The 21067-nt window shown below is 38.2% G+C and overlaps 1 protein-coding gene across 1 annotated transcript in view; it reads left to right on the top strand.

Moving 5' to 3' along the window:
• Positions 1-21067, top strand: part of LOC135893919 (zinc finger MYM-type protein 4-like) — a 51459-nt gene that overhangs the window by 10146 nt on the left and 20246 nt on the right. The window contains exons 2-11 of the mRNA XM_065421888.1: positions 7104-7146; positions 7273-7797; positions 9488-9555; positions 10215-10385; positions 14491-14569; positions 14983-15235; positions 17230-17404; positions 17504-17716; positions 19377-19527; positions 20849-20964. Coding sequence (XP_065277960.1) covers positions 7104-7146; positions 7273-7797; positions 9488-9555; positions 10215-10385; positions 14491-14569; positions 14983-15235; positions 17230-17404; positions 17504-17716; positions 19377-19527; positions 20849-20964 — 1794 coding nt within the window. The remainder of the gene's footprint in view (positions 1-7103; positions 7147-7272; positions 7798-9487; positions 9556-10214; positions 10386-14490; positions 14570-14982; positions 15236-17229; positions 17405-17503; positions 17717-19376; positions 19528-20848; positions 20965-21067) is intronic.

Below are 21067 nucleotides of genomic sequence, written 5' to 3'. Positions count from 1 at the left end.
CAGAATAGATTTGTATCTAAAAATGCTTACAATGTAGTAGAAATTAAAATCCCAGAGACATGTTATAGCAAAACTTTATTTCAACTATCTCCAGAAATAACACAGAAATACATTACACACCCACTGCAACTGAATGGCAGAAATAAGACGCTAGCTACAGGCAGCTGAAACTGCTGAAACTGCTAGGGGGCTCTGTAGAATTAAATAGCAGTCTTTAATGCACAACTCTGTGGCTCTCTTATTCACAGATCTCTATGGCTCTTCTGACCTCTAGGGGTTCTCTTCCTGTTGAAGTGCTTCTTTTCCTGTAGCAGGTATTTGCAGCAGGCTGGCTCTTTGTTACCCTCTGCTCTCCTCACTCTCTAGGTGTTTTGAAGGTATGAATCAATTGGTCTCTCTGTTATTCTGCAAAAGGAGCCCTAAGAATGGCCCACTGATTAATTTTAACTATTTGTGTTGTACAGGTTTCAAATCTAGGAGGGGCAATGTGATTGGCTGAGTGCCTAACAACCCTCCAGTGATGTCATGCACCAAGGGTCAGGGAGCACTTCCTGACTTCATTATACCTGGGTTCAGGAATATTAATTAAATGTTGAATGACCTTTTAAAAAAAAAAAAGTTGTCTTCTGTAAAAGTTGTCTGTTTTCTAAAGCGATGGCGTAGGCTGTGGTGTGTGTGCACAAGGGAAACTGCATAGGAGATAGGAAAATGTGGAATCTGTGATTTAATATATATATATATTACAGTTGACCTAGCATCCCTGCTCATAATCAGCCCTAAAACCTATGTGGTGAAAAACGGTGAAGGGAAAAAATATTTCAAGCTTCCAAGGGGTTGTTACAAAGGAACAAGGGCGGGAACTTAATGGTTTCTTTTTTAAAAATGTTATACTTACCTGTTTTGCATAAAAAATGAAATTGCCAGCCTCAAGGCAGTCTTGCTCTTAGTATTGCACAAAAATAATTATTAATTATTATTAATGGATGTTGTTGCAGTTTTGAATGCCATTGTAATTATGAGCAAGTTTTTAATTATTACAAATTAAAGTGTATAATACTAAACTACAGTTAATACCCTTCTGTCACCCATGCCAGGCAAAAAAGGAGCTAGTGGTAAGCATTCTAGTGTCTAATAATTCTGATGTGCCTTGCAACTTGAGTAAAATACATTTTACACAGCAGTGTGGTTGTTTAGATGCTTAGACTTAGAAGGAAGAATTAAACTAAAGCACAACATATCGGATTTACTTAAATTAATCTGACAATTCTGCTAAATATTTTGGTGCCCAGCTTATCAAAACCCTTATTTTCTTTAGACAAGCTAACACCTAACCAGGCTTCTTGTGTGCACAGCTGAAGAGCATTTTTCTCTTTGCACTTCGGGTATGCAGAATACAAGCTAATGTAATCTTCAAACTAGAGAAAATACCTAAAACCCATAGTCTTCTAAAACATCTCCATTATGAAAAATAGCTACATGTAACTTTTGCTAGTTTCAGAATTTAGCTGTCATAAGCATACTTTAAGTAATACCTATCACACTAAGTGCACTTCATAGAAATGATGTGACATGAATACATAGCAAAATAAAATATCCTCACTTAGAAAAAAAGCTCTTTGGCTAGCAAAGTGGTGCAGTAATCCTACATCTTGCCTTAATTATTAAGATCACTTTTGGGAATACACTTGGAACTTCAGGCACAGACTACTGGAGTTTGGTGTGCTCCATCCTCTTTTACAGTTCCTCATCACTGGCCCAGAACATGGTCTGTAATCTGGAGGCAGCTGCTCTCAGGTCCTTCTAGCTATAATAAATGTGCATCATAAAGAAGTGTGGGTGATAGATACAGTACATGGAGCTCTGCCCTGCAATATGTGGGATACTTCATATGATATGCAGAATGCCCCCAATTCCCACCATCTTGAATAGGGGTTGAAGATATTCAGCAAGATCAGACCTATAAGCAGTACGATCTGGTTTCCAAAATAATACTTGCTACTTATATAGCAACTTGCATGTTTAAATAGCTTTACAGATATTAAGTGATCCTCACAACATCTTTGTGAAGTACTGGCATCCTCATGCTAGTTTGGGAAACTGAGGTGCAATGTTCAAATTAACTTTCTCTGGGTAATGCGGTGAGTCAGCAGTTGAGCCGTGATGGAAATGCATGGACTCCAGTTCCATACTTTGATTCACTAAAACACAGTGCCAGCGATGTCAGGAGACCAAACTTAGGGCAAAGTGAAGGCAGTTTTCAGAAGAATTTAAAGAATTGGTATGGACTAACAATTTTCTCATGTTGACTGGAGCTGTAGAAATTACAGTAGAGCTACCATGAAGTATTGTAGTAGGAGAGAGGATCAGAACATTGCCTTAAATGCAACACAGCATTTTTTCCAGTATAGGAAAAAGACTACATGCAGAAGCACCCAATAAGGCCTGTGGTAACTAGTGTGAGAGTATTATGATCCAATGGTAAGGAGTGTGTCAATTGTGCTGTCGTTTATTAAAACTATGTGCAGTCAAGTCAGGACTACAAAGTGATGTTGTAATGTGAGTAGCAAGAACACTCATTTATCTTATTTTATTGCTAATTTTTGCAGCCAGCTTCCTTAAAACTGCTTTGGGACAGTGCAGGTCAAGCAGGTTTTTATGGGGAAAAACTTTCCTCCCTCCTCCTCCTCCTGTTTGTTAATTGCAGTTGTTGTGAGTCTACTTAGAATATCACACCAGAACATCTGTATTAGCATAATATGGTAATTTATAAAAACCTTGCTATTTTAATTTCACTATATTACTCAATGCAACAACACTTTGGTTTTGGATATTGACTTTTTCTGTTTCCTATAAGATGGTTATGTTCTCATTATCCCAGTTTGTAGTAGTTGTGTACTGCTTCTTGTAATCAGTGGGATACTGTCCTGTGAGCAAATTGCTCTATACAGTTATGTACTATTTTGTATATGAAAATAACCTCAAACTCTGAAGCCAGCTCTTTGTCCCCATTATGGAACTATAGGAATATATTATTTTTCTCCTAAAATTTTCTAGAAATGTTTTTCTAAAGGATTGTGCACCATTCATCAGAGCTACACTGGTGGTAGATCAGACACTTGAAGGGTGAGCCTCCCAAGATTGCACTATGACAAGCAAAACATCTGCCTTTTTTGAAAAAGCAATAGCCAATCTGCAGACTCATGTTTTTAGGACTTGATGATGTGTGTTGCTCAGAACCCTCAACCTTCAAAGACTTCTGTGGGAGTTGGGGGTTCTCATCATGTCACAGGGTTCTGCTCTTAGAAAATTAGGCAGTCTAGCCTCAACTTTGGAAGGTCAGAGGCTTTTGGGGGGGGTCGTGGCTGAAAAGGGAAAAAAGAGAATGCAGGTGCTGTACTTGCTAGGTAGTTATTCAGTGCAGCAAAAATGAAGAAGTTGTCTTTATATACACATAGGAAGAGGTCGGTACCTCTTCCGGAGACAATCTGAGCAATTTGAGTCCGTGCCTCCAAATGGCTCTTGGGGTCTGTTCCTTTAATGCAACAGTGTGATGGTAAAGAAGAGCAGGAGTGTAGATAGATTAAGGGAGGTTGGATAGGTCAAGAACCAGGGTTGCTCTCCAACAAGTAGGGGCCAAGCCATTATTAGGGTTTCCTTGGAAGTTCAGTGAAAATTCCTGTTCAATATGCAGCAGTGTTTTTTGTTTAGCTAAACAATATTGGGATGCATAAGGAATGGGATGAAAAAATATGTTTAATATCATTGTATAAGTCAAATATATATCCACACTTGGAATACTTTGTTCATTTCTGGGCACCTTCTAAAAGGCTAGAGCAGAATAAATAGAGGCCATTCAGAGATAGATGACATTTGTTTGGGACATGGAAAAACTTCCATGTGAGGAAATATTGGGACTTCTTAGAGAGATGACAATTAAGAGAGAGCATGATAGAAGTATACAAAGTAAAGAAGGTATAGAGAAGGCCAGTTGGGCATTCTTATTTACCCTTTCTCATAATACAAGAATGGTGGGGGGACCCAAAGAAATTGAAAACAACAAATTCAAAACTGCTAAAAAATAATTATTTGTTACAACAAAATGTATAAACATGTGGAACTTACTTCCAAGAGATCACATGGAGCCATAGAGCTTAATAGGATTAAAAAATGGATTAGAAATGTATATGAGTAGTGAGAATATCCACAGTTATATTAGTTAGAAAAAAAGGGATATAAACCCTCACCCTTCAGTGCATAATTAAACCACTGATTGGGAGGGGAAGTTTTCCCCAGTCCCAATAGGCTGGTCATTGAGTTGTCCATTTTGAGGATTTTTGCATCTTCCTGTGAGGGTTTCGGTGGTGGCCACCATCAGAAATGGGATACGGGACAAGGTGGACCGATCAGGTATTATAGTTCCTATGTTCTGAAGCTTTATTGGCAATAGGCAGAGAAGCTTCTCCAATACATCTAGACCTGGTACCTCTGTTCCCAGTTCTTGCTTCTGCATTGATCTAAGCAGTTACACTCCAGTATGTCTTTCCCAGGTCAATTACTCCTTGTTCCTGCTGTGGTTGAAGGCTCCTCCAAGTCTGCTAAGGGTCCCAAGAAGGGAACCTATCAAGAAGGATATTTAATTCTAAGGTGGATTGTGTGATATACTGTATATAAAACTAGGGCCTTCAATGGTTGCCAGCAGAAGTAAAACAAAGTAGAAATAAAAATGTACTAGTGATCTATTCATGTTTTCATGTATGCCTTGAATCTTGTAAAAAGAATAAATCCAAAAGGATCTAATAACGCCCAAGGCAAACGTACACATCACCTCTCATTCTGACAGCTCCATAGAGGAAAGAGACAAGAAATCCAAAACAGGTTTTTCCTTCAAGAACAATCTGATGGTTGAAAATGTGGTAAACACTTTAAAGAGCCATTCCAAGCTGTCTGAATTGCAAATATTTTTCAACCTGTTCAGAAAAAGAACTTGGTATTGTATGTTGGTGCCGAAGGTCCCATCGTGCTAGGTGCTGTACAAACATTGCTTACAATCTAAGTTGAACCTCTCGTTTCCCTGAATGAAGCAATTAGTTTACTGAAGGGGCAAAACCTACAGTGACAATTCACAGGATCTCTCACCTCCTATAAAGTGACAAAGGATTGTACAGTACTATGTTGAAGCGCCCAAGTTAGGGAGGTCCTCTACAGGATAAATGTCTCTTTAACAGAGATTTCTTTCCAAAAGACTTCAGTGATGGAAAAATTGATGTGTTCTTGAAGTGCAGCTTTCCAGCTTCAACATCCTCCATGTTGACTCCATTATCATCTGATTCCATGTCAGATTGATCATGACAAAGTTTTGAATTCTATAAAGGACACATCCTGCAAATCTGCCATAAAGCAAATATCTCTCTGGCCCCTTCTTCATCTCTAACACTTTATGGTTCTGAATCCCCTCCATGGAGCAGAAATAATTAGGGTTCTAACACTCCAGCCTCCAGTAACTACAGGACTTCAGCACGTATGGGACCCGGAGAGGAGGAAGATTCTGGGAGCTAGATTCTGAACACATTTAGGATGACTACCAAAGGCTATGGTGGATCCTAAAAATTAGTTCTCAGAGATGCTCAAGAGATCTCAAACGAGCCCAAGAATCACTTAAGATCTTAATGCAACTCAAGAAGGAGAATGAGTTTGATCTAATGCCTCACCTCCATTGGAAACTTAAAATGCCCCACTAGCAAGTTCTCTCTGGTATGTTCTTTGTCCTCATGAAGAAGAGTGAAAACATTGCTACTGGACCTGGATGTAGAACTGAACCTTGCTCCTTTTTTGTATCTCCAGGAGACTTCCAGTCTGGATACATACCTGCACACCCTGGGGAAATGGCAGCAAGTGCCTACTGAGATTCTGCTACCAGGGACACTTCCAGTACTGCATCCTTCTCTCTTGAGTTCTCAACATCTAGGTACCAGCGCTAGGAAGAGTTCTGGATTTATAGATCCTGATTTTATTCTGACATTGATTTTACACTAATGTAACTCAGTTCACTTCCGTGGAAATACTCCTGATTTACACTAGTGTAATTGAGGAGAGAATTGGGCCCATAGACCAGCCTGAGATTTGCATCTCACCAGACATTGCCCAGTTCATTGCAGCAGTAAGAAAGCTCAAACCTTCCAGGATCTACACATTGCTTGTGCTCCGGATGAGGAAGGCAAAGATTATTCTAGCCTCGATGGGAAGTTTAATTTCTTTACCTCTTACAGTTGCCTTAAGAAAGCAGATATGACTTAAAACGGAAGCGTTACCATTTCCACTGAAAGGAAAGTTATGTCACCAGAAGAAATAATAATAATTCTGTTGGACATTCTGGTTCTCCTTGGTGCACGTTTTGGCTTTGAAAAGCCTCAAAGGATGCTATCAATGTTAACATCTGTCAGGGAATGTGTAATGAAAACACATGTTCCGTACAATACATAAACACAAGCACTTTTCAGTTCTGTGCCTTACTCTCATGCACTGTCAAAACTCTTAGGAAAGAAGGTGTTACCGTACTTTCTATGTGCGGTATGGAAAAGGGAAGATTTCCCTGGCCAAATGTGGTTATGCAGCCCATAAGGTCAATGGAAGTTCTGTGTGCTGGTGTCTCTATAGTCGTAGTGTGCTGGTCACCTTAGTATTTGGGTATGACAAAGGCTAATTTGGTCTACATTAGGCCTTAGTTTCCCTTGGGTGAAATCCCTGATCTTTATTTGTTTGGGCGTGTGGGTTTTTTTTGTTGGTTTTATTTGGGGGTGGGGGTGGGGAGGGATTAAACTAAATTGTTTTGTTGTTGTTGTTTTTTTTACCCTTTTTCTGAAGTGAGGCAGTATTACTTCTAAACCTCCATGCTGTGCTTTTCTGTACACTACTAAAGCAGCTACAATAAATGTCACTTTGCAACTTCTAATGTAGTTATATTGCAGAATAAAGTAATCCTAATTTACAAAATCTTATATTGACAATTTTGGTAGTGGTGGGTGGTGAATTTTGTTGTAGGGTAAGTTACACCACAATACACCACACTTGCCATGGATAATCATGTAATGTTTTCCTTCTTACAGTTTGAAGACAAATCTAATGCAGTTTTTGACATTACAGAGAAATGTAAGTGCTTCTTTTATTTATATATGTATTTATGAGTAAGCTAACGTTTAATGCTGTATGCATATTCTCTGTTAAACCCAAACATGGTGGTTTTTGAAGACCTGCACTCTTTTTCCTTATTCATAGGTGGTGATATTCTGGATGCAGAAATGTCTGAGGACGCGGATCACAATTTAATACCTGCCCTTGAAAGCATATCCTATGAAATGCAGAATCGAACAGGATCTGAAAACTCACTGCTGGATGAAGATGATTATTTTCTGAACTCAGGGGATCTTGCAGGGATTCCAGTTGTTGGGAGTGACAATGAGGACGATCAAAATTTTACTCCAAAAGACAGTCTCCCGTCTACGATTCACACTGAAGATAACCTGGAGGACGGAAAGAGAGTTACAGAACATGAATTGGACAGTGAAAAAGAATTGCAAATACAAAATGCAATCCAAAAGGACATCACTTCATCATGTGATCAGGGCCCTATATTTAAACCCATTCGGAAGGATTTTAGCATAGCAAGAGATAATGGTAAAGAGACTTTTTCAACAAAAGAGAAAAGCAGAGAAGGACCTTTCCAAGAACGTGAAAAACGTTTGGAAAAAATTCCTAAAGAGTTGGATTCCAGATTGAAAAGCAGTTTCCTTGATAAAGCAGGTAACAGTTTAACCCACAGAAATAACAGCTCAGGAGAGGGGAAAAAGAGAAGTAGATACAGACCACTCGAAGAATTAGTTAGGTAACCCATTATCTTGGGGAGGGTAATGTGTCCACCTGAATGCAGGGAAAGCATTTTACATTGAACCCTGAAATATGACAAATGCATATTATAGAAATTATATATTTAGGCTCTTCTGAAAATTCTAGCCTTTAGGCATTGGGTGCTTGACTCCCTTAGCCTTCTTTGAATATCTCAACCTAAACCTTTTTATTGTGGCTTTATTAAGTGAGCTCAATGTCACCTTAAGCTTTCTTACTGTGATTTTGATCATGTTCTTTGCAGTCTCTTTATACTTCCATTCTTCTCTTCCATGATTTTTGTCTTTAAAAGTTTGTCAGTAATGCACTGATGCTTCTGTGAAATGCATGCTATTAATATGTGTGCCCTTCAAGGAATGTGCCTTTCAGAGTGGCATTGGGGGAAGGTTTATTAAAGCTACACTGGTGCCTCCAAGTAGTCAGCTAGAGAGCAGCTTTGAGACACACTCTCTACTGGGACAAGGAATTTGCTTCTCAGACTCTCTCTCCAGCCATCATGGACAGGGCCAAAGGGATGCCTGGGGATCCTCTCCTCAGTCAAGAGAGCCTGAAAGTGGCCTAGTGATCCTGCTACCCATGCACCTATTTCAAACTTCCCAGGCTCTGGAAGCCTCAGTACAGTGTGGGATGCAAAGCTTGACAGTAACAGAACAAGCTGAATTAACATATGATCTAATCATGTTCAGAAATCTCTGGGGATGGGGAGAAAGTAGGCTGTAGGGCTGGCCCTGGAATGAGAGGTTTCTGATTGCTGCCTCTTAGTGTTCTGTACAACTTACAACTCCGGTATTTACTGCTGTGCATACCCAATCCTGCATTTTCAAAGGCTTGTAACTCTACAAGAATTTTAAAATCAATGTTTTACAATCTCAGTTTGTTTAAATCTCAGAATATGTAAAGGGAACAACACAAGGGCAATTTAAAAAAATGAATGGGATTTTTTTCCCCAGACCACGTCACCGTTGGGCAGAGACCAAGAACAAAATATTTCTGCCCCAGAAGGGCATATTTTGGAAAATTATGATGAGCTTAAAGTTGAACTCTCAGAAACTATTTTTGCAACCTTGAGTAAAGTAGCCACAAACTTGCTTTGTTAATTATGTAACAAATGCAGTATCTTTTGAACATTTTAAGAAGAGCATGCACTGAATACATCTCTTCATGTATTAGCTGCTAGTACTTATGGAGCGAGGGAGAGGGGCAGAAAAGCAAGAAATAGATGAGTCGTCTTTGCTTCCTTGTTTTGAAAAAATCAATAGCCAGATATAAATGTAAATGCAGAAACATGGCAGGATCCACTTTATTCAGATGCAGATAACCCACAGGGAGGGATATCTGCTTCAGAATTTTATGACCATTTCACTGATGTCGGGAAATAAATTGTCTAATAGAAGAACAAAAATCTTAATTCTGTTTGAGCATTATATTTGACCTGCTTTGGGAAGGAAGAGGAGGAAAAGTTTGAATATAATACATAGGAGATACTCAGATATTATGCTGATGGACATTGGTATAAGACCCTAGACGGATTTGAAGCAGTTTTGTCTAAGAACTGTATTAACTTTTATTTAATATACATTTTCCCCAGTTACTAATCAAGTAGAAGAAACGTTACGGACGCAGTTAGCACCACAGATTCCAGAAACTAACTTCAGGGTAAGTTATGGAACTCTCAGGTGTGTGGGGTTTTTTTTTTTTTTTTTTTGTATAGCAAAATGTTTGTTTTGGGTATTTCAAAATAACTGCATTTGTCTCCATATACATTTTTACTACTTTGAAAGATCAAATGCAGATTATTTTAATTTTGCCCACCCTCTTTGGATGGGGGCCCTTGATAGTAAAGTTGCTGTACACATAATTTAGAGACCAACTACTAGACAAGTAGTTGCTTTTTGGTGAGCTCTTCTGCGGTGTCCCTGTTTGCCAGAAGCTGGGAATGGGCGATGGAATAGATCACTTGATGATTACCTGTTCTGTTCATTCCCTCTGGGGCACCTGGCATTGGCCGCTGTTGGAGGACAGGGTACTGAGCTAGACGGACCTTTGGTGACCGATTATTGCCGTTCTTATGCGGGAGAAACTACTTAATAGATGAAATCCTGACCCTACTGAAGTCTGTGGGAGTTTTACCATTAACTTCAGTGAGGCCATGATTTCATCCTAGATTTGTAGAGCCTACTGTTTTTAAGTGTCTGTTGCTTTGTTTATAAGAGCCAAAGCATTTGAAGAGGGAAGGTAATAGTTACAGACCTATAGGAAATGGTCATCTAAACATTGGAGATTGTGTAATTCTTTTTCATATTATTGTGCCTCAGGAGCCTAGCTACCTGTTTGCTAGCAAGGACTCCATTGGTCAGGAGCTGGGGAATTCCTTTGCATCAAATATTAGAATTAAGGAAGAGCCTTTGGATGATGAATATGATAAAGCTATGGCACCACAGCAGGGACTGTTAGACAAAATTAAAGATGAACCTGATAACTCTGAGGTAAGTCTGCCATTACTTTTTATATTCTGGTTTCTTACATTCAGTCCTATAAACTGGATATGAATTAAATCTTGCACTTGGTTGGTGGTTGAAGCTTCAACCATACAGGCATTACAGCTTAGTGCAGGGATTCTCTATCTTTTACCAGCCCCAATCCCAAAACCAAACAACGTTTTTTCCTCCCATGACCCCATATCTCAGAATATTTCATACTGTTTGTTAGGTAAAAACCAAAATGCTGTAATACATAATTTTTTAAAAACATAGCACTGCATATAAGTTTATGATGTCATTTGTGGCTAAAGTAGACACTTCGGTCCAGCCCGTGTCTATGTCCTGTTTAAAAAAATCTAAAGTATAATTCATGGTTTTTATTGACTATTTATTTTGTGAATTGTCACACCATAGCAGTATATAAAAATAGACTACATCTGCTGTTTACATCCTAAAGGTTACCTTCACAAGCATAAGGGCTAGAAACAATTTTTTGGAAATAGAGCTTAGGGAATGTCTACACGGGGATAAAAAACCTGTGGGTGGCCCAGATCAGCTGGCTCAGGCTCATGGGGCCCGACCCCAAACCTCTACATAGCAGTATTTTCAGGCCCAGGGCCTGAGTCCCATAAACCCCAAGTCAGCTGCTTCGGGCCAGCTACAGCTGTGCCACGGATCTTTTATCCCTGTGTAGACGTACCCGTACAGGCCTTGATTCACAAAAGCAATTAATCACATACTTAACTCCCATTGACTTGACTTCAGTTATAAGAACACTTAAGTGTATGCTTAAATGCTTTCTTGAATTCTTGAGCTTTATAGAAATTTTTGTGACCATACAGAAAAAAGTTTAATGATTCTAAGGTTGAGAACCATTGGTCTAATGCAGTGGTGCCCAACTGACGGCCAGCAGGCCATACGTGGCCCACCGGAGCATTTCATAAGGCCCGCAGCCTGCTTCAGCACAATATACTAATGGCCGATTCATTAGTGTTTTGTCATGTTTACATCATTTTAGATTACACAAATGTATAAATAGGTTGTTTCTAGATACAGTATTGTCTATCTAAATACATACAAAACAAACTGAACTTAAAATATAAATCAATACAGGTGAGTTTAAATCTTATTAAAATATGTAGAATCTGTTTGGCCTCCCACACAAGGTTGTGCTTAGGTTTATGTGGCCCTCCTGTGTAATAAGTTGGGCACCACTGGGCTAGTGGATTGAATGTGGTGGCAGGGAGGTGTGGGCAGGATTTTAAAAGTTCTAACCTATCTTTGCCACTTGATTTTTTTTTTTTTTTGTGGCCTTAAGCAAATCATTTGGTTTGACAGTGCCTCAGTCTTCCTCATTCCTAATATGGGTATAATATCCTCATAGGGTATTATGATGGTTAATTAGTGTTTGCCTAAGGCTTTTCAAAATAAAGTGTGTGTGTGTGTGTGTGTGTGTAATTCTTCCCTAGGTAAGAGGAGAACAAAGTTAGTGTTTGTAAATACAGTATTGACACTGCTGCCTGTGTTTCGGTGTCTTTGTTTAGTGGTGGGGTTTGTTTAGTTCTGGTTTTTTGTTCTTTCTGTACCTTTTTGTACTCTTTCTTCTGTGTCTGCCCCTTTTAGTCTTTCCATTTCTTTTTCTTTAAAATTTTTTATAAACTTGCACTACGGTGCCTTCTGGGTCCAAATAAACAAAGTTGTTATTCATAGATAAATGTAAAGAAAAAGTTTCCTGTGTACTGGTTAAAGCTGGAAATATCATTTGTAACAACTATTTATTCAAATTTCACCTCACTTTGTTTGTGCAAAGTTCATGAATATTTTGTGATTTTTTTTTTTTCTCATGTGTATGTATTATTCCAAATTATTTGACAAAATATTTCATGAATTTTGTTTACTCTAGGACTTGCTAGTTGGTATCTGTGTCAGTGTTTGGTTGGAGAATACAACATTGATTTTTTTGTTTGTTTTATTTATTTTGTTTACTGTAATTAAACATTCATTCCTGTATGTAAATAATTTGCAGATTCTTATTTCAGGCTGCATGGGTTTGGCTATGAAAGCAGAACTTAATGCAGGATATCCTCTGCTTATCAAAAGTCATATTAATGAATGTCAGTGAAGACTTGGAAACTTAGATATAGGAAGTTTAAATTCTTAGACACACAAATCCCTTGGGTAAAAGAATCCTATAGTAAATTATCTTTATTCGTTACTGAGGAGAAATATCGAAGCTGGTGAGGATTTTCTTAATTTGGCTTTTTTAAATTGGGAATGTGTTTTTTCTCCAATCTGAAATACACAGTACACTTTGCTGCAAGTGATTTTTAAGGTTGATGCTTTCTAGATTTCAGCTCAATTGTATTGCTTTGACATTTTGCTCTCTAAGGACCTAATCATGCATAATGGACATCAGGGTGTAATCCAATTCCCATTACCAACAATGCCTGCAGCTAACACTATAATTAAAGTTGTTAAAATATCTGATTACAGCTGATTTGTAAACTTTAAAAGTTATAGTGTTTTTCAGTTGTTTTAAGTTTTTTATAGTTAAAAAAAAAAAAGCTCTGTTCTGTTGCACACAGATAAATCTTCACTTTTAAAAGAGGAGAAACTTTAAATGTTGCAGTCCATCAGTTCCCAAAGGGGACTAGTATCCCTGGGTGTTCTTGTGGGAAATTCTAAGAGATGTAACTCAGTTTTCTTAGGGCTTGTCTACACTGTGACTTTGTCGCCAAATCTTTTGTCTTTCGCAGGTACTTTAAAAAGCTCACCCCCCCACCCCAAGGCAAAACTTTTGTCTGACGCAAGCAGCAGTGTGAACGCTCTCCTGCCGACAAAGCTTATGCCGCTTATGGGGCTGGAGGTATTTTGTCGGCAAAAGTGCCGACAAAATATCGATAGAGAGTGTTCTCACACGCTGACTTTTAAAAAAAAAAAAAAGCTGCATAGTGTAGACAAGCCCTTGGAAAATTCCAAACTTCTTTACTTCCAGCCCCAATAGAAATATAAAGCTTGACATTATACACAGTATGTGGATTTTACTGCCCCCACATGCCTGGAAATAGGATAAACTTTATCTGCCTTGTAGATTCCGTTATAGAACATTCAGAGGGGTAGCCGTGTTAGTCTGTATCCACAAAAACAACGAGGAGTCCGGTGGCACCTCAAAGACTAACCAGTTTATTTGGGCATAAGCTTTCGTGGGTAAAAAAACCCACTTCTTCAGATGCATGGAGTGAAAATTACAGATGCAGGCATTATTATACTATATTAGTATATATAACTAATATAGTATAATAATGCCTGCATCTGTAATTTTCACTCCATGCATCTGAAGAAGTGTTTTTTTTTAACCCACGAAAGCTTATGCCCAAATAAACTGGTTAGTCTTTGAGGTGCCACCGGACTCCTCGTTGTTGTTGTTGTTGTTGTTATAAAACATTGAATGTATTGTTTGTTTTGAAAATTGTTTAAACATTTATATAGTTCCATGAAACTATTTTTTTAAACTTTAGAATCTGCATATAGAATGTGCCTTGCTTCTGGGTGGTGGCCTCTGTTTAGTTTAAATGTCTGGAGAGAGCAAGGAGGGGAGCATGGTTTGAATAGAAGACAGGAACGCCTCATTCTAGTTCTGACACCTACTCCCTTTATGGACATGAGGAAGTCCCTCAATTTACATATGAGAAAACAGAGATTAAGTATTATACTTGCCTCTATTTTACAAGGCAAGGTCAAGAACAATAAGTTGCAACGTGCTTTGTAGATGAAAAGCTCTCTAATAACTGCTAATTATTTGGGGAGAAGCATGGAGATGTTTTAAGGCTTGGCCATCAAAGTGTCTTGAAAATATAACCAAGGAAGGGAACATATAATTTGTGCTATGAAATCTCCACACACCACTACACAATTTGCATACACCAATGTGAGCTTTGTGAATGCAGTGGCCCTTGATTTTTGACATAGACGTTTATGAAGAGTTCTCATTTTTTGGTTTCTTGGACCTTGTATTCAGTAGCACATTATGAAGGAATTGATGTCATTTCATTTGTTTTAATGTCACTTTTAGTTAGGTTTGTTTATTTGGTCTCCTTTTTCCTTTGTTCAGGAGTATGGCCAGCAGCCAAAAACTCAGGAAGGGGAGCTGAAGATCAGTGCTGTATTTTCAGTCAGTGGCAGTCCTCTTGGTAAGGAACAAGACCAACCAAATTTAATTAAATCTTCCACATGTTTCAGCTTCAAAAAATGACCCCATGGGTTAGCATGCTTTTCATTTGCTATCTAACTGCAGCAGAAATGAAGTCTGGTTCAGCTTCTAGACACTCTTCAGTTGTAGACCTACAAATGCTTGTATTTCAGAACCCAAGAGAGAATTAAATCTGAAAGGGATGTAAAAGTATGTGTTTAGTTATAACAGTGGGTGGAATTTGTTCCTGTGCAGAAGGCCAGCACAAGGTGCATATATATGTATGTATGGACAAAGCTTGTGCATTACTGAAGTCCCAGTTAGTCCCTCAAATGCAGAGGCTGGCCTTCTGCACAGCGTGATTTCACCCAGCACGTATTGGCTGTTAACATATATTTCCTCTTGTTTTTCTAGCTCCACAGTTGACATCAGGTTTCCAGCCTGCTGTGGCATCCTCTGGCATGAGTAAAATGCTGCCTTCAGTTCCAACCACAGCCATTCGGGTTTCCTGTTCTGGCTGTAAAAAAATCCTCCAGAAGGGACAAACGGCGTACCAGAGGAAAGGGTCTACTCAGCTCTTCTGCTCCACACTGTGCCTCACTGGATACACTGTTCCAGCTTCTCGTCCACCAGCTTCTACAAAGAAGACGTGCTCAAGCTGCTCAAAGTAAAGCAGTGTTCTAGCTAGTTCTAGTAATAACTAACATTCAGATGAATAATCAAAGGCTTTGTTTGTGAAGAAAAGTTAGCTTGTTAGGGATCGCTATTTTACATCTCTTCCTCCCCCCAGTACCCACTTTTACCACCAGTCTTTTCTTTCAGAAATACATTTCATTCTCTGCCTCTGCTGATTTAGCTGTTTGCAAATGGTAGTGTGAACTTGGTTTTCCATCACTGCAAATGGGCTGTTGTATGCAACTACATATATATTTTTAAAACGCTTACCCTGATATGCACACCTTCTTTTTTTCCAGTTAAAATCAACAGGAAATAAAAGTTTGCCTCTCAAAAGGTACTTGGTCCCCTTCCCCCATTCTTAAAATAATCATATACAAAATTAGACTTACTCTTCTTTAAGTTTTAAATATATTTTGAGAATACATTTAACAGATGCTCTTCAACTTAAAACAATTAAATTACTAAAGTCTATGAAGTAAAATCAAGTTTTAGTAGTTGACTGTAATTGATAGATTGTATTTCATGAGATTCCCTACAAATTCTAGCTCTCTAAGCTATTTATCAAACTTAGCAATAGGGGTAGTCTCTCCACTTTTGCAAGGTTAGGTTTTGTCCATTAAGTTTTTGACCAAAGAAGCCACCTGAAAGCACGCTGGTGGCACTTCATTATATAATATCTAACCCTTGCTGAGCTGAAGAGATGAAATTATTGAGCATGAAATAAGTTTCTGGTTTAGGGGGATATCAGGACCTAAATCAGATGCTCGCAACTTCTGTCAAGTATGGAAAAAGAAACGTTGCCCTTTATAGGCATAATTTGAAAAACCTGTTCTGAATATGAAAGTAGCATTGAGCCAGCATTTGTTGTCTACTGCTGCAGAAGCAGTTCTAATTCCTATAAACCATATCTTCTTTTGTGTCCTTATCTCCAAACTAAACCAAGAGAAATTTTGGGTGTAGCTGTTCAAGCTTTCATCAATATCTAATTAATACATTATTCATATGTGGTATTTTTAGTTATGAAAGTCACTTTGCAAAGTGAATTCTGCTTTGTTTATATATCACTGTGACTCCCTCAACAACAGATTTGTTACCTTCAGATTTACAGGGTCAGCTGAGTTTAAATATAAAACTGTAATTTGTTATTTTGGTTTGTTTAAATGCATCACTGTGAAAAATCCATACAACAATGTTCAGTTGTCTGCTGTTCACATTTGTGTTCAGAAAAGTAGTTCTCATCTGCTATAAGTGCAGTGTTATTTTAAACTTGATTTTACTGTCAGAAGCCTTCCATCAAGAGCATTGGCATAGAAGATTTGCTCTTTAAGAATTTTAAAGCATTTTAGCCAAAAGAATTGCAGTAATTAAGAGGGCAGGCAGGGCAGGAAATAAGACGAAAAACTAACTCGTCTCTGTCAAATTCAGCAGTTAAGAATCAAATAGAGCAGCACAAGAGGTGAAAAAGAAGGATTTGAACAGCACTGTCAAAGCATCTTGGGATGGGCTTCACAGTGATCAGGAGGTGTATTTTGTTGTTGTTTTTCCCCTCTGATGAGTATTTTCCTTGTTAAAGGAACACTCTTCTGAATTGAATTTATGTATCCTGCTTTCTGAAGTTTTTGACAAATGTTTCTCTTGCACAGTCTACATCACCTTATTTTCCATACTGCATTTAAAAACCAAGTTACTTAGTGACATCTAAGCAAACCAGATTGTCTAAGTTAATGAGTAAAGCAGTCGCAAAAACACAACCCACCTTGAGAGTAAGATTTTTAAACAAAGAAGTTTGTCTCAGTGTATTCTGCTGGGTTTATAGTTGAGGAAGGCTACTGTATTGAAATAAAGCCCACGGGAGTGAGACACTGTCATGCTCTCTTATTACTGCACTACTACTATTCCAGATAATGTGTTTGGTCTGCCAAGGGCCATGGGTGTATCAAGCTGATGGGATTTTTTGTTTGTTTGTTTTTTTAATTTAAATAGAGAGATCCTGAATCCAAAGGATGTGATCACTGCACAGTTTGACAATACAAACTCCAGCAAGGATTTCTGCAGCCAGTCATGTCTTTCTACATATGAATTGAAAAGGAAACCTGTTGTTACTATTCATACTAACAGCATTTCAACCAAGTGCAGCATGTGCCAGAAGAATGCAGTGGTAATTTATATGTAACTTCTACTTTCTAGTTTGAATTTCCTGCAGATCAGAACAGTTTAATGTCTCGGACACCAACTATTTTACTTTTTATTCTTTTAGATTAGACATGAAGTGAATTATCAGAATGTTGTACACAAACTCTGCAGTGATGCCTGCTTCTCCAAGTTCCGTTCTGCTAATAACTTGACTATGAACTGCTGTGAGAACTGTGGGGGCTACTGTTACAGTGGCTCTGGCCAATGCCACGTTCTTCAAATAGAAGGACAGTCAAAGAAGTTCTGCAGTTCAACATGTGTTACTGGGTATAAACAGGTACTTTGATACTTATAAAACGTCATGTGTCCCATTGATTGAGAAGTTACTTTAATTGGTCAGTGTGGACTTTAGAATAGACCATTTAAGGAATAGACCTGGTTTATTCATAGAAGGCTTCAGTTCTCATTAACTCTGTCCTGAATACCTCTCTGCCCTTTAATTTCTCAAGCTCTGCTCAAACATGTCACTTTGTCTCCATACCTTTTTTCATGCCACCTTGTATGCCTAGAACGGCTACCAGCATATGCTAAGCTTCCTCTGACTCCACCTCTGATAAACTAGAAATAGACCTGAACCAAAGTCTTATATCCAGACACCACCAACTTTGGAGAAATTCAAATTGACATCCAAACTATATCTCAAGCCCGTCTCTAAGAAAACCCTATGTTGAACATTCAAGCTCTAATGGCTATGCCCCTTGTTTTGTTGTCTTCAGGTTGTAAGTCCTTAAGTGTAGGGACCAGTTACCTGTTTGAAACCTACCTACCACAATATGGTACCCTGTAGATTTATAGCATTGTATAGAAGATAAATACTAAGGCCCTGATATTTTAAATGTAACCTCCATTTTTGCATTGTCCATTCAGGAATCACCATTAAGATGTCAAGATACTTGACTCTGCCTGCAAATCAGGTACTTGGCTGATTAAATGGTGGCATTTGTATCTGCAGTTAATTGATGTGCAGATGCAAAAATGTACCTTCAAAAACAATGATCATTGCTGAAAATTGTAGCCTAAACCTGAATGAAAGAGCAAGGAACAGGTCTTAAATGGGAAAAGGGAGAAAAATGTGTCTTTATGCAGTAGAAATCTAGGAAAAAATAATTTCAAACTAAGTTTTATGTTGTATATCATTGGAGGAAACCCGGTTGTACTGAGTTACGAACATGTATCACAAATATTTTCATATGACAATGAGTTGAGAGGCTTTATTTCCTCTCTTCCCAACCCTGCTTGATTCACTGCCCTTTCTGATCCCTTTAACTTTTTTTTTTTTTTTAAATAATACTTATCGCAACTGATAAACCAGTTCTAACCAACTGCTTGTCTGTGATATTTTAAATCCTTAAATTGTATATAGTCTATCTTTCCCTTGTGTCCTTCCACAAAATTCTGATATTACTTGATTACAGAACAAAATGCATTTTTAAGGATAGGAGATGGTAGTTAACTCTAGTCTCAGCCCTGCCACTGACTCTGTGTCCCTAGGCAAGTAACTTCACCTGTCTGTGCCTTCATCTTTCCATCTGCAAAAATGGCAATAGTGTGTACCTACCTCACTGGTGTGTTGAAAGTTAATGTTAGCAAAATATTTGAGACACTCCAACAAAAGCTACTAGATGCGTGGAATTGTTTGTGCTGCAGCAGTGGCTAGAGGCCCCAGAATTATTATGCTAGGTACTATTTAAACACATAAAAAGAGGGGCTTACAACCTAGATATAAAACCAGGAGTACAAACAAACATGAGGGAGCATAAGGTTACAGTGAAGAAATATATTGTAAGTAATAAACACTGCAATAACTTCATAAGAAATCAAACGTCACATACACTGGCTCTCATATTTTATGTACATTTTATGTGCTAGTGGTTAATTTGGAGCTTAAAATTTGCATCAAACCTGCAAATGAGTGACTTATTTTATTCTTTCCACAGAAATCAGCAAAAATTACACCCTGTGCACTGTGCAAGTCTTTGAGATCTTCAGCTGAGATGATAGAGAGCACAAATAATTTAGGAAAGACCGAACTCTTTTGCTCTGTTAACTGCTTGTCAGCCTACAGAGTTAAAATGGTTACATCTGCAGGTAACTTTATTCCTTTGGGGTTTTTTTGTTTGTTTGTTTTGTTTTACATCCATAGTTCCATCTAGTTTAGATCAAACTTAGTTCATCTTGAAAACAAAGCTTAAAAAATAATTTGAATAATAGGCTGAAATAAGAGCTATGTTTTTTTTCCTGTTGTATATACAACTATTAACTTTGCAGTGCTTCCAGTTTAAATATTATCTTATTTTGCCAGAAAAAAGAAGAAGCTAAAGTTTTATCAACTTTTCATTTACTCCTTCTTTTTCTTTTTGTGCACTTGGGTGTAAACTTACTTGCATGCTTTGAATGCTGATAACCCTAAAAGTGGATCTATCTGCTGTGTTGGTATCTAATGCACATCCTGTTCCCTGTCTGCTAGAATAACAACCTGTGCAGAATTTCCTATGACTTCAGAGAGCAGGAAGATACCTGTAAATCTTAATGTACTTCCTCTTCACAAGCATGAAACAGACAGGTGTGGTGTGAGTGGCAGGGTGCACTAGTCTGGTGTACTGTTTTGTCATGGGCATGCCTACAGAAATTGTGCATAAATGATGGTTCTGAGGTGATAACCAGTGCATGGTTTGTTTGTTGGCCTTTGTTTGTAAAACACTCCAGTTCTTTGCAGGCCAAGTTCTTTCTCAGCCAGTTAACCATGGGATTTTATCAAGGAACATACATTCTATCACGTTCTGTGTACACTGTATTCCAGTACTACAATTTTAATTTTAAAAAATTATAGCTTTTCATATAGTCAAAAGCACTGGGTGGACTTTAATCACTCTAGTACTCTGCTTCCTGTATCTTGTACATAGGTGATCACGTTTCTGCCAAGCCCTTCAAATGTATTATTGTTTAAACAGCAGCTTTTGTATTTTTATTTTTTGTTTTAAACGGGTTGGGGGTTTTACAGGTCACAAATGACAGGTGTGGGCCCCAGAACGTTTGCATTTTAATATTCCAGATTGACACTCATTCCCCCTTTGGCTTTAGCTTCCGTCCCTCAGATGCTTCTCTTGTAAAATGGGCAAATGCTTACTGACCTGCCACCAATACTGTGAGCATTAATTAGCTATAAAGTACTATGCAGGCACCTATGTACCACCATTGCAGTGCTCATGTCAACCTATCATAAAGTGCTCAATCTACTCTGGCTACTGCTTCTTTTTCTATAGGACATTGGTCATATTCTTTCTTAGCTATATCTAACTTGGTCATTCAGAGTCCTTGGTGTTTTTTGTACACACAGTATAAAGCCATTTGCAATGCTTTTGTGTGGCTTTATTCACTGGGTTTTCTTTTTTCTTTGTTTTTCCATCAGGTGTCCAAGTTCAGTGTAACAGCTGTAAAACTTCAGCAATCCCTCAGTATCACCTGGCGATGTCAGATGGGAGTATACGCAATTTCTGCAGTTACAGCTGCGTTGTAGCTTTTCAGGTATCATGTCTAGACTTTCTTTCAAAGTTCCATTAATAGAATGGCAGACTAGTGCTATAATCGCCAAGAGATGGGTTTCCTGTTGCAAACTACACCTTCCTAA

This window comes from Emys orbicularis, chromosome 23 (assembly GCF_028017835.1).
Source record: "Emys orbicularis isolate rEmyOrb1 chromosome 23, rEmyOrb1.hap1, whole genome shotgun sequence".
In the NCBI taxonomy this organism is placed as follows: Eukaryota; Metazoa; Chordata; order Testudines; family Emydidae; genus Emys; species Emys orbicularis.
This window is presented reverse-complemented; position numbering and strand designations above follow the sequence as displayed.